Below are 17,949 nucleotides of genomic sequence, written 5' to 3' on the forward strand. Positions count from 1 at the left end.
TGGTTTATTTTATTTTACCACATCTACATACTTGAAAGTATTTTTAATCTCTATTATATAGTTTTTTGTTTACTGATATTTGTTTTTCTTTTTTTTTTTTTTTGTTCAAATAAAATAACTTTATTACATTGAATGTGTCTATTTTATCATATTTTTTTTTTTTGTTTAAAACAATTTGAAATTAATAATATAAACATAATAAAAAATAATTTGTTTATAAATAAAAATGACCTAATATTATATATATTTTTAATATAATAATAATTAATAATATAATGTATAATTCTACAATGTGTGTATAATGGTTATAATATAATATTATTAATACGAATACAATTTTATATATTATACACTTAACAATAAGGTCTACATTAAATGTTAGAAAGAGACAAAAATAAAAATATATAATTGACTATAAAAATGTGAAAAGTTTGGAATAAGGTACATTTAAAACATTGTCATTTGTTTGTTTCTTAAATTTTTTTTTCTTTTAATTTCAAATTAACAAAAGCTACGAACAACGAAAAAAAAGCATTACATTTATGTAAAACATTTATAAAATTTTGTTTTTTGTTTACTTATAGTTTTAAAAAATATAACATATTACATTTATTTTGGAAATAAAAAAACTTGCTACGTGTTTTAATATTTCATTCAGCAATTATTTTCCTTAAATTCATACCAACACAGTTTTTTTTATTTTGTTGTTGTCTGAGTGGAAAAATTTTGAAAAATAATCTCAGTCAGTCTCATTGTCGCAATGCGCTATTTTTTTTTTAATAATTATTCTACGTATAGCAATTAGTTAATAAATTTTCAGCAAATAGTTTTTTTCTTAATGGCAAATAATTTAATTTTAATAAGAAAATATGTAGATTTGATTTGTTTTTCTTTTCTTTTTTTTAATTTTTTTTCGTCACATCATAGGAGGCCTATTTCTTACAATGTTGATCTAATTTCGCCAAATTTTCCTAATTAAATCAGAAAACATTAATACATTATAGCGTTTCGTTACATTTTTTTTTTTTTTTGAAAAATTCGATAGGAGGACATCCGTTAATTTATAAAATTGTTTGAGGACACAAAACAAATGTAAAGTAACTTACACAAACACAACAAAACATAATATATTAAAAGACGATTTGTATAGGAAAGCTGGTCATGCAATATAAATTATAATTAGGAGAGATTATTTTCAACACATAAAAGGTTTAACCTTTGGATTATGTTGTAGGGTTAAAATTTTTTTAGGAAACGAAGTTCTGAACTATAAAGTCAAATTATTCGTTGCTTTAAGAGAATTATAGAAAACGAATTCTTTTCATATTTAAATAATTACTTATGTATACTTCCAACTGCAAACCTTGGGATATTAGGTACAGTGGTAGTTGGTTCGAACGAAAGTTCTGGAGATCGTAGACGTAATACCAAACCATTAATATTTTTTTTTATTACATATTCACTAACATTAAATTAATCTACAAATTAAAAGCAAAAGCTGCAAGGTGTTGTATTGGGTTTTTAGAAAAGACTTCATAAAAAAAAAATCTTTTATAAAAAATTATAAGAATTCCTTATATGAGAACTATAAACCAGGATCAAGATCTGTATTGCACGAATCGTGTTTTTTTCTTGTTAGTTTTTAATTAAATCTTGGTTATCACAAAAACAATTTCAAAGAGGCCCTACAAAAATGTGATAGAAAACTGATTCTCGTTCGGAAATGTTAAAAAATGGCGAACAAAAATATTTCTTTCAATTCAATAACAATTCAACTAGAATACCAGTAATTTTTGGGTAAGAAATATTAATACCTGAAAAGCTTTTTCATTTTCCAGAAAATTGCGGACAGAAACCTAATTGATTTTGGGAATAGAAATCAATTTTTGTCATCGGACTTTAGAAAAGCCGTAGGCTAGTCACGCACTTGCAACTTTTACCGTTATATGGAAGTTACGGCCAAGAGTCAAAAATATATTTATTTATTCAGACAAAGCGATTGCTGTAAAATGTTTGAAAATCGTTTAAGTTTTACGGCGATGGCAGAAGACTTAAGTCTTAGGCAAGTCGCGCACTTGTAACTTTATCGAATTCAAATATGTTGTTTAATCACCAGTTGAACGAGCAAGCAATCAACGAAACTAACACCTACACAACATCTACAAGGTACCCCAAAAGTAATGGTTCAAACAAAAGATGCTGAAAGGACCATTTAAGATACTCAGAATTTGGTAACTTGTTCATTCCAAATCCTTACGGATTTCGACTAAATGCAGATCTTAAGAAATTTTAAAAAATTCCTACTTTGCAACAGTATTTTGCTTCATCCGCCCATATCTAACTTTTTTACAATTCTTTCATTAAATGTGCCTAATAATTGGGAATCATTAATTATTAATGAAAATATTTTTTTATTTCATTAGCCATTTCGCTACAAATTAATAAATAGTTCAAAGTTTTTTAAAAATTAATTTTCTTGCTTTATTATTTATGAGCAACACCTCGAAAAAATTTTGTATGGTGTAACACTGGTTTATTATTTTTAAAACTTGGCCTGTTATTGCCGTTTCCAAATAAGTATAAAGTTACCAAAGTTGAAGTTAGATCGAAACATATTACAATTTGAATTTAGCAAACGGGGTTTTTTCAGAGCAAGAGAGAAAATTGTTCAACTATTTAGTTGAAAGTCCGCGCTTTTACATACAATTCTGTGTGACACAAGCAAACATACTGATTTGGCTCAACCGTTTAGTTTGTGACAAAACACAAACCACTTTGTCGCTCAAATCGACAATTGAAAGGTTTCTGCATGTGTGCGCGGTGATCCCATATAATAACATATGTTTTAGAAACCAAACATTATTTTTAACATTTCTGACCCTATTGAGTATTACATTTGAAACAGTTTACTTCAAACAATGTATATAGTCCACTCAAAATATAAATTCGAAAAATCGTTGACTTTCAGGTATAACATATTCAGAGAAGTTTTTAATCTTAAGAAGGAAAACGAAGGGGGTTTGAGGTTCTCTTTTTGGTTCTTCGCAAAAATTTCAAAAACAATCGTGATTATTCCTTTCCTTCTTTTTGGTAATTCGTTAATATTTCAAAAAAAAAAATCGTACGATGGGAAAATAATTTTCTACAAAATAAAAATTTAAAAATATTTTTTTTACAATTGTTTTCATTATTTTTTCTCAGTGACAATGGTTAAGGGGATACATTTAAAACAAAAAGCCGCGTACATTTAATTATAGGAGAATTTTAAAGGATTTCAAAGTTCAAAGAAGTTTTCACAATAGAATAGAAATTATAGACGACCAAAATTGAACTCTAGATTAAACTATAAGCGAAAGTATAACCGTTGGAGGGTTTGAATACAAATTTCAGTCAAACTCTATCTTCTTGTAAAAATAAACAGCATCAGCCATGCAAATCAGTTTATTTTAATAAATTATGAATAAAAGAGATCAAATGGGAATTCAGCATCATCCGCCGCGAAATGTTTGGATGCAAAAGAATGAGAATTAAAAATAAATACAATTTTCATTTAAGTTATTAAACTTTGTATTCAGAAAGTAATAAATCTCGTTAATTTATAATTCGGGACTATCCAATCCGAAAATTTGTTAGTTGGGATTTTAAAGTTCGGGATTCTGTAAAACGGATACAAAAAATCGGGATTTCATAATTCAGAACAACGCAAACTTGGCGTATTCCACTAGATTCAAAATACAAAATCTCAGCTGACTATTCTTATGGTACATACATTCAACATTTAAAACTAGTTCCATTCTATCTATTTCATTTAATAGCTGCCCATCATAAAAAAAGCGGTCGGCTAAAAATCTACAGAGATATGTACAATAGTTAAAGTAGCCTTCGATTAAAACATATAATTTTGTATTATGTATTTCTTTTACCGACGACAACGACAATACAATGACTCTATCATTCTATTAATTTATAGCTTGTTCTGTCATTTGCAAGCACAAGAACTCCAATTGTTCCAAGCTTTTAATATCACTTATATTATTATTTTTAAGATGTTTATCTTTGCCAAGCAATAAACCAGTTGTTGGAGATATAAAAAAGTTACTTGTTATTGCTGTACAAACATTATTAGATAAAGCAGACGCACACGCATTATTTGATGACGTACACAAACCAACGCTACATACTTTACTTGTTCTGTTGATATTAACGCTATTGTTATTGTTTTCAAAATTGCTAAAGTCCTCTAGTACATTATTATTGTTGTTATTATTATTAATATTATTGTTATTATTTATATTTTGTTGATTACTAACCAAAACGACAGCGGCCATTGTTTTTTCCATTGTTGGCTTTTTTACAGCAACATTTGATGATGTTGTTGGCTTTGGTTGCATATCAACAGATTGCTGCTGGTTTCTATTTGCCATAGATTTCCGATTTTTGCCTTCGTTGGGTTTTGGAGACATTGGCGAGCCGATAGCAGTTGATGGTGACAAACTTCCGTGACCCGAAGATGATACTACTACCAAATTGTTGAGCGAGCGTCTGTGCTGCTGCTGTTGTTGTTGGTTGGTAGATGTGGGGACAAAGCTTGTTTGGTTGACAAACATCGATTGTTGGCTAATTTGAGGCTTTGAATGATGAAATGATTGCACAGGAATTGAACTTCCACTGATGAAATTTGGGTAAGAAGAACTTTTATACTGATTATTGCTGCTGCCACCAGCTGAATTAGATGTACTCGCAGATGTTCGCTATTTTGATTAAGGGAATTTTTAAACAGGCTAATTATTGAAAGGATATTGTATTAAATTACCTGCGTGCCCACTTGAAGTTGTTGTTGAAAGTTAATATCAGTTGAGTTCTTTCGATTTATTTTATCACTGCTGCCGTTCTTTTGATCAGTTTTACGTCCTTTACAGTTCCATCTAAAGAATATTTTTTAATTAAAACTACAAAAGTCAATAAAATATAAAAAAGACTCACCTTGGTTTACTTAGATTACTGCTGCTTGAACTTTTGAGATGATGTACTTTTGGAGCAAATGATATCTTCAATTTAGCAATTTTGAATTTCAACTCCTTTAATTGATTAACATGCGTTGCAAAGGTTTCTCCATGAATAGTTCGTTCCAATATCCAAAGTAATATTGAAATATTTTCTTCGTCAAGTTGACCACAAGCATCTTTCTGAAGAATTGCACTTGAAACTGGAAAAACAAAATTTATATAATTTCTTTGATTTTATTAAACTAAACAAAAAAAAACATACTTAAATCAATAACTCTTAAAAATTTGAATGCCACATTTTCCAAAACCGAATCAACAGGTTTCATTGGAGTGAGAACAATACCAGCTAGCTCTTCAATTGCCTGATTCAATTTTAATTGACCATTTAGTAATTCTTGTTCTATTCGTGTCAAATGTATTTCGCGATCCTTTAACTTCTCTATGCAAAGTGCCAATTTATGACTGGCACCTTTTGTCACACCCAATTCTTGCAAATATTCCTCTGTGATTTCCAGCATAGATTCATAGGTGATATTTTTAAAAAGTTCAATATATTTATGTAGTCTTAGGCTTTTTAGCCATTGTCCAATATTCGACATTCCACTGTTGGGTGTAGAGAATTTAAGGTAATTTGGTTTGATGTCATCCAGTCTTGAATCAGAATCACTAGATATCATAGAGGATCGTGGATTTTCGATAGAAAGTGAAAAACTTCGCGGTTTCAGAGCATATTGGGCTAAATTCTCAGATGAATTCGAGCAGTTATCACCACTCACTGCTGTGACTAGTGGATTTGCTGATGCAAACGAAGATATTGCCGTTGTTAAGCTGTTTGAGCGTCTGGTTTTCATGCAGGCAATTTTTCCGTCCAAGCCCCAGCTATTTTCGTTAAAATTATCACAGGTATTCAGCGACGAAGGATATCCAACCTGGGCGCAGCTACAGCTTTCGCAGGTATTATTCGAATCGAAATCAATTATTTCTGTTCCATTTCTGGAGAACGATGTGTGATGGTCTTCGGGAGTGGTATTGGCTGCACTGTTTATGCTGACGCCACCCACTGCTCCGCCAATAGACAGTCCTAAACTATTTTGACTAGAACCTAATTCGTTTATTTTAATACCGCTAAAATTATCACAGAGATTATTGGAAATGGTCGGTAAGCTGACATTCCAGTCGGGTGTGTCGGACACTGGTTGTTGTGATTGTAGCTGAGCTTTGTTTGATTGTTGTGGAGGGGCGATTGCTTGCCAAGCATTTTTAGAAGTGACACTACCCACTGAGGACGACACGGATGCGGTTGAATTTGTCGAGCATCTGTCGGTGTTATTAGATAAACCGTAGAAACTATGTTGACCAGCGGATGCACATGAAGTTTGAATAATCTCTTCTAAGTTCCGCAACCAATGGTTTAGGGACCTGAAATATAAATACATACAAAATTAATTTCCACTCTCAAAATCAAATCAAAACTTTTTTTTTACCTTCTGTCGTCATTTGAAATAGCAGGATGAATAAGAAGATATGAAAAAATCTGTTGCACCAATTCTGTTGAAACAATTTCTCGGCCAGTATCTTCAACAGCCAATGGAATAAGCGATAAATAAATCGCTTTGGCTTCGTCACTGCCAGGCTTTAAAAGTGGTAAGATTTCCAAGATCTCATTGAGTATATCTTCTTTTTTATTGTATAATTTTCCATCATTTTTGAACATAAAATCAGAGCCAAAATACATGGCATCTTTGTCTGTGTTATCTGTACTGTCGTTTGATGGAAGTGATTTATATGCATTAATTAATGTTTCTAGATATAACGGACTGTTGGCATTTATATCGAATGTTGGCATGCCATTGTATAATCCAGCATTCAGAGTTAAGGAATTTTCTAGTGAATACTGTAGAAATCTTAAACTCGGGTAGCGCATTCGTTTTATTAATGCATAGATGACAACTGTTCGCTCGCAATCGCTCCATTTGTCAAACAAGGAGGCGACTGTGCTAACTTGTTCGGAGAATACGGCTGTAGAACTTCCGCTGGAGAACTTCATTTTGATGCTTTTATCTGTATTCAATGCACAAATGAAAAAAAAAATTAAGAAGAGAATTAAACAAATTTTAGGTAAGAATTTAAAGGTTTAAAAAGCAAAGCTATCCACATTGCAGTTGGGATAGTTATATCTTCTGCGAACATAATACGCATCTATCGATAAAAGCAGTAAGCAAATATGTAATATCAAAGTATTTTTAGCTTCTTGTGGGTGAACTCATTACTGTCAGTTGATATATCTTTGTGTGCCCTAGATCCTTCAATACTCAATATATGAGGAAAACCTTAATCGATACATTTTTCAAAAATAACGATTAATGTTAAAACTAAAATTATTATTTTTTAGTGTACTTGGAACTGTTATTAATCATAGCTCGTATTGTTTTTGAATTTCTCGTAAACGATTCAAAGAATTTAGACGAAACTATTGCATATCATAAAAAAGGTTTAAATTCATATACCGATTTTAGGAAAGTTGAAATTTCTCAAAAACTGAAATTTTGGTTTCAGATGTTGATTAGTGATTTCTAGAAAATGGCATACCAATTTTATTTTGGAACTTTTATTCCAAAAATTATTTATACAAAATTAGTTTTTTTTTAACGGCTCTAAAGATTTTGAAATTTTTTTTTTTCTAAAAATGCATCTTAATAAAACAAATGAAACCTCATACTTGTTTTGGGGGACAAGATCAGATGTTGTTTTATGCCTTTGAAAAACGATTTTGATGGGTTTTTGTTTTTAATTTTTGTTTTTATATACCAACTAAATTTCCATATAAAATGTCTTAAAAATTCTAGCAACTTCAACCCTAAGAGCAAGTTCGTGCGACCCAGGTTAGCATTTTATTTTTTTTTTTTTTGTACCAATTAATCCGCTCTGTTGTTTTTGTCGGATCATAACCTGAATTTCAATGTATATGCTATTTCTTTTATGAATGGTAATCCTAACCAATGTTGCTATCTGCCAACTACAAAATCAGCAACTAAGAGTGCGCGACGCACATAACCTTGAGGTACCATACTGAAGATAAAGGTTGACATAGCTATGGGCAAAATACTTTTACTTAAAAAAATTTCGATTTTTCGACTTTTTTTAATACAAAAAATTTATCAGGAGCTCCAGTAGAATAACATATTATTCTGATTTTAGATAGTTTCACCAAGGGTTATTACCCGGGTTCCTTTAAACGACTTAACTTTTTATTTTGAGCGAATTGGAATTTTTTGTTTGGAAATATTTACTTTCTACTTCAGCATATATTCATTGTTTAATTGAATAAGGCTTTAACACTCAAAGCGTAATCGAAACCAAAGCAACACCTTTGTCAGGGTGAGGTTTAAAGAAATTGTTCAATGTTTTGTCTTTTGTGAGTTTTATTTTGAAATTGAGATAGAGAACAGACTCAAACTAAAAACTACAAAGTACGAATAAATTAGCAAGTTTCAAACCGATTATGAAACAGCCATATTAGTAAAGTAAAGAAGATTCACTGTGTAATCTGTGTATTTTTTTATTCCGACATCTCAAATTTAATATTTATACCACATTTTTAGCAGTCTAGTACTGGTTTCACATTGAACTAAATTTGGCACATCGATTTCAAACATAACGTTTTTCGTTTAATTTGATGACTAACTTTTAGAACTATTGAGATATTTCTTCTCAAGATTCAATTGCGCTCAAGTAGTTGAATGAGAAATACATATGTATATCAGGAAAAGGATTCCTCAGTAAAATGAATTTTTTTTTTTTTCATAAATCTTCCGAGGTTTAAAGAAATCTATATCCGTTAACCTGAAAGGTGAACTACAGATAGGTACAGCTTTCGAAATAGAAATAGCACACTATCGAAAAAAACATGTGTTCCACTTTCAAATGTGTGGAATGCTTTACATTTTTTTTTATTTTTTTTAAGTCTTAAAAGTACCGTTATTTTGGTAAGTTATTGCAGTTGCACATAAACAACTTCACTGTCCCTATACAAACTGGTAAAATAAAGTAGCTACGTTCATAATTTCGTATCAGAAAAACAGGCATTTTCTTTACGTCCCATGAATAACATTTGATACATAGAAGTTTTCTGCACTGTATTTCCAGCGTCCATGAATCATATATGATCATAAATATGAAAAATATTCTACGTCCCTAAATAAATTGATTCAAAATCTTCTCTACGTCCAAAATTTATTTTTGGTAGAAAGTACTGCGACTGACTCAGATATGAGGCAAAATGCTTTTTTACCATTAATAATTTTGTTGATTTGTTAAAAAAGAAGTTTTACTTTGTGTTTACATATGATTCATGGACGTAGTAAGTGTTCATATCATATGAACACGTCCTATGAATCAAATATGATTATTGACCAAAAACGATTTAGATGATTGTTATAGTTGGTCTCATTAAAAATGATTATACACTCTAAGAACATGTAATAAAAATACTCAATTTAGATTAGATTGAAATGATCAGGTCGTCTATTAATCCAGTCAAATAAGGGTTTAACCTAAAAATGAATGCTAATAGAAATTTTTTTTGCTCAATACCTTCGTTTTGGCATTGTATAACATACCTCAAAAGTCTAGAAAAATTTCATTTCCGCAACTCGCGATTTTCAAAATCAAACCGCGAAATGGAGAGGATGGTATTATATACACATATGATACATGATATCATCTGTCAACCCCTAATGCATTATCATTAAAAATCAAAACAATGCAATGCAAAAAAAAAAAAAACATTCATATGTACCTATCTATGGCAAAATGGTATTTTTTGAGAAATGGGAAAATTGTGGGATGCACTAAAAAGCATCTTGGTACAATCTTGGAATTAGTGCTAATAGGCTTATTTTTTGGTTTCTATCTTTGTTTGGATCTTCTATATCTTATGTCAAAAATCTAAAAAATCTCATGTCCCCAAATCCTAATTTTCCTGGTTTGAAAATAAGGTGCAGATTTTAAAAAATTGATAAACTACACTTCAGATATTTGTGTCAGATCAACATGAATAAGGTACATTACTTTTCGGGGATGGTCAGATTGATTTGTTTGTGGGTTTTGTTGAAACCAGCGTTAAAAAATACCTTGAAATCATATGGGTTATGTTGGTATAGGTGTAGAAAAAGCTTTGTTTGGTTGACATTTAAAAACTAAAATTTTTTGGTAAATGGTCTGCCCGACAAAAATGTTTTGAGAATTGTGCCCATAATTATGAAAGTGGACTAAGTCACTTTTTGCATTATTTAAAGAAAAACTTACATAATGATTTTCTTATAACGATTTAATTATATTTTTTTATGAAATCACTAGAGGAGCAATAAATAAGTTTATTTACTGCAATTTCGCTTTCAAATAAACCTTACCCCTTTAATAATAATTATTTTTAGGCTAGATTTGATGCCATTTTTAGGAGTGACTTAGTCCACTTTCATAATTAAGGGCACAATTAATGTGTGAGAGAAATTTTCGTTCCTTCAAGGCCCCCCTGAGAAAGCGGGCCCTAGGCACGGACCCCGTGTGTCCTTATGGTGAAGACGGTATTGCATACCTACTGCTTAACATGCTTTAACGCCGCACACAAAAGTGTGTTCATTCTTATTTAATTTTTTTTATATTTTCTTGTTCGTTTTAAATGAATTTACTCATTAGAATATACAAAAAAATCTCATTGAGGAAAAATGCGTTTTCTTAAATATATATCAATTTTTACTGCAGTCATATTTAGGGGCTGTATAAACCTACAAAAGGACATTAAAATTATTTCTCTGATTTTTTGTATAAAATATATCCGTTATTAAATATACATGTTCACATATGCTTCATGGACGCTGTAAACGCGGTACAAAAAATAATTAATGTTCAAATGTGATTCATAGGACGTCATATTGATGTTTTCTTTCCAAGCAAGAACGTAGAGATGTTTTTCTACAAGATTATATGGGGACGTAGAATAATATTCGTTTAGTAATATTGTTGAATCTTATATGATTCATGAACGTAGGAAACATGGAAAAAATACAATTCATGAATCACAAATGATTCATTGGACAGTGAAGTTGTTAATGTCTCTAGTGGAAACAGGTATATCAAGTATTTTTTAAAACGTTATTCTGTTTTCAAAAGTTGTAAATGCATTTTTTTATTGCAACTATTTAATAGACAAGTGTTAACAAAAAGATTTTTTTTGATTTTTGACTTGCAAAACTTCCATACGAGTGGATAGAGCTAACACTAGGAAATGCAAATGTGGGCTTTTAACTTATCTAGCTCGGTTTGAACGGGTCAAGTAGACTTATGAGAATGAGACTTTATGATACTGAGTTATATGGAGCAAGAAAAGGCGATATTTAAAAAAAAAAACATCAAAGATCGCTTATCATTTGTCAAACATTTGACAAAAAAAAAAGAGGCGGTTTTAAATGAGCGTTTTTTGTAATTATGAAACAAAGGTAAAATGGACTCAATAGCAAAACATTTGTCCATCCCCCGAAGTCTAAAACGTTCAATCTAAATTATACTCTTAAAAGAGCAGGGATAAATTCTTTAATTCCAATACACTGCAGAATATTATGAATTATAGTTTTCGCCAGAAAATTAGATATTCACACGCCACAATGACCCCAAACATGCATCAAAAATAGTAAAATATTGGTGTTCGGACGAAAAATAAAATGTACGACTGGGTCGCATGAACTTGCTCTTAGAGTTCAAGTTGCTTCAATTTTTAAGACTTTTTATAAATAGAAATTTGGGAAATGTAAATGTGGGAAACATAAAATTCGTTTTTTAAAAGAATAAAACAAAATCTGAAATCAAATGGCCCTCCAAAACAAGTATGCAGTTTTATTTGATATATTAAGGTGCATTTTTAGAAAATTATTTTTTATAAATAATTTTTTGGAAAAAAAGTTTTAAAAAAAAATTGGTATGTATGCCATTTTGTAAAAATCACTGATCAACATCTAAAAACAAAATTTCAAAAAAATTCAATGTCCCGTTTTCGAAAATTTGATTTTTCAAAAAAAATTTTCAAATTTTTTTTAAAAATCTAAAAATTAAATTTTTCATAATTTTATGTCGACAGACAGACAGACGGACTTCCAGGACCCACTTTTTTGGCATTCTCTATCATGGTAATGTCATGGAAAAATGTTATCTCAACTTTTATTTTTGTACGAATGCATAACTTGATATATAGTACCTATATCGCAAGTAAAAACGATGTTAGAACCTTCCCAGCTCATAGTTCCGATCTTCAATCCATAGAACATTTTTATGGAATGATGTCAATATTAAGATTGGGCAAATGGCATCCACAAAGTAGATGTCAGACGTAAGTTGAAAGTTTACCAAAAAGGTGCCAAGCAACTTTTTAAAATTGTGGTCAACAAACAAAGTACTAACTTGGTTATACTGAATTTATTGGAAATAAACTTATTCAGGACAAATATTGAAGTAGAGTTCAAATAAAAAAAAAAGAAAAATAAAACAAAATGTTGCATCAAAATTGTTTCAATAGAGACAAAAAAAACATTCATCAGATTTATCAGACACAATCTTGGGTATGTTTAAAGGCCATTCAAATCGGAGAAAGCCTCAAGAAGTAATTTAGGGAAATAGCTACGGAATAGTTCATCTCAATACAGCATTTGAATATAACTAACATCACCTTTTAGCATCCTCTGTAATAGAGGGCTTACATGAGGTATTCTGATGAATTTTACTTTAAAAAATTAACGACCAATTTCTTCACAAAAGTCCTAACTCAGCTTAGTACCCGGCCTAGCTAGACCAGGTACTAGCACTAGTACTCGGTCCTAACGAAAAGTTAGGACCCGAGCATTTCTTCACGTATACATATAGGATCCGATCTAAGTTCACAAGGGAGTACTAAGAACTAGTACGTATAAAAAATTGACCAAATTAAAAATAGAACAAAGTATAAAATTAAAAAAAAGAAAAATAATGTGATGAAACTGACAAGAAACCAACAAGCAAAAAAAAAAATTCGATGAGGTTTGTCAAGAATTTTCAGTCAAAAATATATTCATGAATGCTGAATGCGGTAAATGTAGATGAGCCTGAGAAACGTGGATCTGCGACTTTAATGCAGCAGTTCCATCTTAAGTTAAAGAGAGTTTTGGATAGACGTTTGCAACAGAAATGTATTTTAATAAAAATAAAATAAAAAGACAAGTTTTAAAAAACGCAGTCCTGTGATTATGTCTTTTTTTATTATAATGCGACTAGCATTATTTTATCATGACTTGTTGGTAAGCTGGAGACAGCCGTAGGTTTTCTGACCACACGTTTCTAGACGTGATTGTTAATTGCTTTCCGCAATGTCCATAAACAGAATTCAAACAATTTTGTGCTTAAAGTTAGAATATGGATTACTGGTGTGGAGAAATGTAAATGTAGATTGTCTACGTAAAGAGCGTCTTTCTTGACTTGATTGTCACTTTTCGAAAGATTGAAAAATGTAGAAATACTTTTTTTATCAAGCAGTGTACATTTTATTTATTCCTCCCAAATCAAGCGAAACAAGAGCCAAGAAATTGAAAAAAAAACTAGGACTGGTATTAGTGCTAGGACTCTGTGAAGAAATCGGCCGTAAATTAAATTAAAAAAAAAAAAAAAATGTTTTGACCTGAGACTAAGCAGGTAGACCTATCTCAATCTTTAAAAAAGCCACACATGAAGTGTAAATGAATGCAGGAAACAATGCTAGTTAGTTAACCACACAAAAGCTACCTAACCATTTGTAATGTAACACAGATTTAAAAAAAAGAATCACATTTAACACGTGATAGTTAGGGTTGTTATAAAAGTGAACACAAAGATGCTAATGAGCTAGAGGGTGCTGCAAACTTACAGAACCCTCAGTTATTTACCAACAATTTCTGATTATAAAATTGATCGAAATAATAGAAATTCTCTCGCAATGTTTGATAATAATTATAAACAACTATATGGTAATCAGTTGTGCCTATTGGAATAAAAGAAAGCTCTGCTAACATACGTATTATATCAGTAAATTTGTGAAATACCGTTACAGTGCAAGTTCTTTGCACATTTTTATGCAGTTCTTGTTTTAGATAAGAAAATGGAGAAAACTATTTAGTAATTAGGATTTTATTTATCAATTTAAGAGATATTTATAACAATTTAATGACTTATAAAAATAATTGAATGCGAAACATCGAAATACTTACAATAATTAATAATCAGCCGTCCAAGTCACTGTTTGTGACATCCAATATCAATAAAAAAAAAAAAAACTTGATATTAATTTTTTGCACACGAGAAGAGATCGCACCACGACGACTGAGAATAATAAAATTGTTAACAAGTTTTTTTTTTTAATATTTCTTTAATTTTAATTCTAGCACGTTTGTAGGTCCACCATTATAATTAGCAGGAAGTGATGAACCTATTGGGCGCCTTTTCTAGATGAAACTGTTTTTTTTTTTTTTTTGTTCCTAGATTTTACCGTTTGTTCGAGTGCAAGTCCGTTTGGTGGTGAATCCTCTCCCCCGTTCAATATTAATTGATTACAATATTACAACTCATTTGATGCAAATTGTGGACTTTTTGGTTTGATTATTTTTGTTGGTTTCATTGTTGGGGTGTGTGTTTGTGTGTGAATTTTGTGTTGCTTGAGAAATTAGCGTGACTAATTTGCAAAGATTTTTGGATTAATTTTTGTTAATAAATCTAAATAAATTTGTATGCATAAAACACTTTTATTTTTTCTATTGAAAATTAAATTCACGGATATAAATTAAAGAATGTCTGTCAAAATATTTTCCATCTGTCAACATAAAATGGACGTGAGTGAAGTTGGATGTTGTTGGAGGTGTTTTTTGTTTTTTTGCAAAGAAAATTAGATGTGTTCATTGAGTTGTGGTTTTTAAGTTCGGAAATTGGGAATTGGAGGCATTGATCTATGGAATGGTTAATCTAATCATACAAAAAATTGAAGAAAGTGCAAGAATTTAACATTTCTGTTTTGACTGGAGTTTTAAGGAAAGACCACACCGGAAAGGTATGCGGTAGCGGTACGGGTACTTGTATGAAGGCTTGGCCACACCGGAGGGTATGCGGTATAGCGGTGAGGGTAGAGGTAGCGGTACTTGTATGAAAAAAATTCCAAACTGACATATCAACGTTCAGATGTGGAATTTTTTTCATACAAATATCGTTACCGCTACCCGTACCTCTACCGCAAACCCTCCGGTTTGGCCAAGCCTTGAAATAAATTTCAAACGGACACATCAACGTTCAGATTTTGAATTTTTTTTAATACAAGCACCGTTAAGGCTTGGCCACACCGGAGGGTATGCGGTAGAGGTACGGGTAGCGGTAACGATATTTGTATGAAAAAAATTCCACATCTAAACGTTGAAATGTCAGTTTGGAATTTTTTTCATACAAGTACCGTTACCTCTACCCGTACCACTACCGCATACCCTCCGATGTGGCCAAGCCTTTAAGGCTTTATTTTCTCAAAGCTAAACCAACAAAATCAGAAAATTAAATCAGCTCTGTCACTCGCGATGACGTCAAACGAAAACAAAATGGCGAAATGTCATTTCATATCCAACATATATACCTTGTATATTTCTTATACCATGCACATAATAAGGTAATATCTTCCGAACGTTTTCAAAATTTTATCGTTAAATTTGGCAAAATTTGGGACCTTGTCAATTTGTTCACTTTTAAATTACCGACGAAAAACGCACAAAAACCGTTGACTATTTTCCGACAAGAAAGAATGAAAATTTGTTGTTTTTCAATTTAAAATTTTTTCACACATGACATTTTATAAATTAAAATAAAAAAAAAAACAAATTTCCTGTTTACCTGTATAAAATTAAAGGCCGAACTGACAGATAGTTCTCAATTTTTTTTTTTTCTTTTTTCTTCGGTTTATTATGGTTGTCGGCTTGTCGGTACTCTTGTCCCGTAATTTAGTTTCTTTTGATGTAAAATAATTTGTGAAAATTAATTAACCCGAACAAAACAAAGAATTAAATTATAAAAATTGGAAAAAAAAAGAAGAAGCAACAGTTAGAAGAACAACCCTGTTAAAAAAAACATCATGGATTTCATTCATGCTTCAATATTTACTATATATAAGAAAAGGGGCGTTCACGATCTATTGTAAAAAAATAAAATTTTACATTTTTACTAGGCCTGTTGCACCAGATCGTGAATACCCCTATTACCTTATTATGTGTAGTCTGGCCTGTTACAACAGCCCTGTTCCTTTGGGAGGTGGCAAAGTACTACTAGTAGTTTATTAGCGATTTTCAATGGAACGCACCTTCAACGAATTCAATACAAATCATATCTACTCGGGAAGAAGAGCATGAGTAGATGATTAGATTAACCAAAACATCTACTAGTAGTAAACTACCACCTCCAATGGAACAGAGGGCTAACAAATGCATTAATTCTTGTATTAAAAACAAAGGGGTTAGATTTTGTTGTAAAAAATAATTAGTATTATTTTTTATGAAAGTGTGGAAAATATATATTTAAACTTTTTTACTATTTCAAAAACAAATTAGACTGAGTATCTATTGGGTGTTGTAGGCTACATTTATATAAAGTGCCGTAGCTCAGGTATAACTGAACCTTCTTTTAACTTTTTTCACACAAACACTCTGTATACATCAAATTCGTTTGAGTAAAGGCTTATAGCCTGTTTTCACCACAGTACACACAAAAAGGTAACATATTCCGAACTGACATTGGTCGCCAGATTGTCAAAACATGACACTTTGGCGACCAATGTCAGCTACCGAATTCTTAATTGTTTAAAATACCGGCGAAAAACGCACAAAAACCGATAAACCACGCACACCACTAATTTTTAAACAATTATTTACCATTTTTCGCGATGAAACACGAAGAAAATTTGTTATTTTTCAATTTATAATATTTTTAAATGACATTTTATAAATTAAAACAAAAACAAATTTTCTGTTTACTGCGATTGAAATATAAAAATTTAAGGCAGACCTGACAGATTGGTGCCCATTTTTGACAAACAAATTTTGACAACGTTCGGAATATATTACCTTATTATGTGTACTGTGTGTTTTCACTACAGCCCAAATGAGGTAATTTAGCAAATTTCCAAAAAAGTGTTTTGACTACAAATTATCTCATTTGGACTGACAAGTAGTGCCAACACGTCAACACTGAAGTATGAGTTTTGTTGAAAGGCCTGTCATTCATATGAAAAAAAAAATATTAAAATAAAACGGAAATCAAAATGCCAGCAAAAAATGGTAAGTTAAATAATTATCTATTAAAAATAATTGCAATACAAACAAATTGTTTTTCAGAATAAAAACAAATACGACTCCTTGGAAGTAAAATAAAAAAAGAAAACTAAAAAAAAGACTCCAGCCCAAAAACCACCACCGAAGAAACTAATCGTAGTCAGTGGGACACACATCATCGCTATTCCTGAAGTTGAAACTCGCATCAGGTAATGAAGACGAAGCTACATATAATCTATATGCCATGCTCACCAACCAGACGACAGTACAAACAGAAGTGGGTAATGCTGTATTCGAACATTCACTGACCCAACTCAAGGATAATCTACAAACAATCACAAAGAAGCGAAATAAACACAAGAAAAGCATACAGCAGATCTAGGTATATCACTTTTATGAGGCGACGTTCGACGACGGCGATGACCAAGGGGAGAACGCAGCAGCAAGACATGTCCTCAAAATAATCTTTTTAAAATAATCGAGGCCCAACGAAATGTAGTATAATTTTTGACAAAATAAAATTGAAACTAATAAAAAATTAATTAAAAGAAAAGATTTTTTATTTTTACACGATTCTTGGTGTAGTCAGTATCCAA

General features: G+C 30.9%; 2 protein-coding genes across 3 annotated transcripts in view; both read right to left on the reverse strand.

Annotated features, from left to right (window-relative positions):
- The window catches only part of LOC129911254 (tumor susceptibility gene 101 protein), a 326,606-nt gene extending 319,160 nt beyond the window's left edge, over nt 1-7,446 (reverse strand). The window contains exon 1 of the mRNA XM_055988985.1: nt 7,437-7,446. The gene's annotated coding sequence lies outside the window, so the exon portion shown is untranslated. The remainder of the gene's footprint in view (nt 1-7,436) is intronic.
- Nucleotides 79-14,870, reverse strand: LOC129911247 (protein Smaug). 2 transcript variants are annotated; one of them, XM_055988976.1, is made up of 8 exons: nt 14,548-14,870; nt 14,270-14,297; nt 6,491-7,067; nt 5,269-6,425; nt 4,984-5,206; nt 4,814-4,925; nt 4,311-4,751; nt 79-971 (listed from the first exon to the last, which is right to left on the reverse strand). In XM_055988976.1, the coding sequence occupies exons 3-8, from the start codon at nt 7,051-7,053 to the stop codon at nt 933-935; spliced, it is 2,535 nt and encodes an 844-aa protein (XP_055844951.1). In that variant the 5' UTR covers nt 7,054-7,067; nt 14,270-14,297; nt 14,548-14,870; the 3' UTR covers nt 79-932. The 2 variants fall into 2 exon arrangements, with proteins under 2 accessions (XP_055844951.1, XP_055844950.1); XM_055988975.1 differs by having other exon boundaries at nt 14,270-14,381.
- Nucleotides 14,871-17,949: the final 3,079 nt, after the last annotated feature.

The sequence above is a fragment of the Episyrphus balteatus genome, chromosome 2 (genome assembly GCF_945859705.1).
Source record: "Episyrphus balteatus chromosome 2, idEpiBalt1.1, whole genome shotgun sequence".
NCBI lineage: Eukaryota > Metazoa > Arthropoda > Insecta > Diptera > Syrphidae > Episyrphus > Episyrphus balteatus.

What these genes read in the sequence shown, in the direction of transcription:
- LOC129911247 (XM_055988976.1), bottom strand. Translation starts at nt 7,053, where the DNA reads ATGAAGTTCTCCAGCGGAAGTTCTACAGCCGTATTCTCCGAACAAGTT. An exon ending in TTTAAGAGTTATTGATTTAA is followed by an intron (nt 5,207 to 5,268) that starts GTATGTTTTTTT and finishes TTGTTTTTCCAG; the next exon opens with TTTCAAGTGCAATTCTTCAG. An exon ending in AGTAATCTAAGTAAACCAAG is followed by an intron (nt 4,926 to 4,983) that starts GTGAGTCTTTTT and finishes AATATTCTTTAG; the next exon opens with ATGGAACTGTAAAGGACGTA.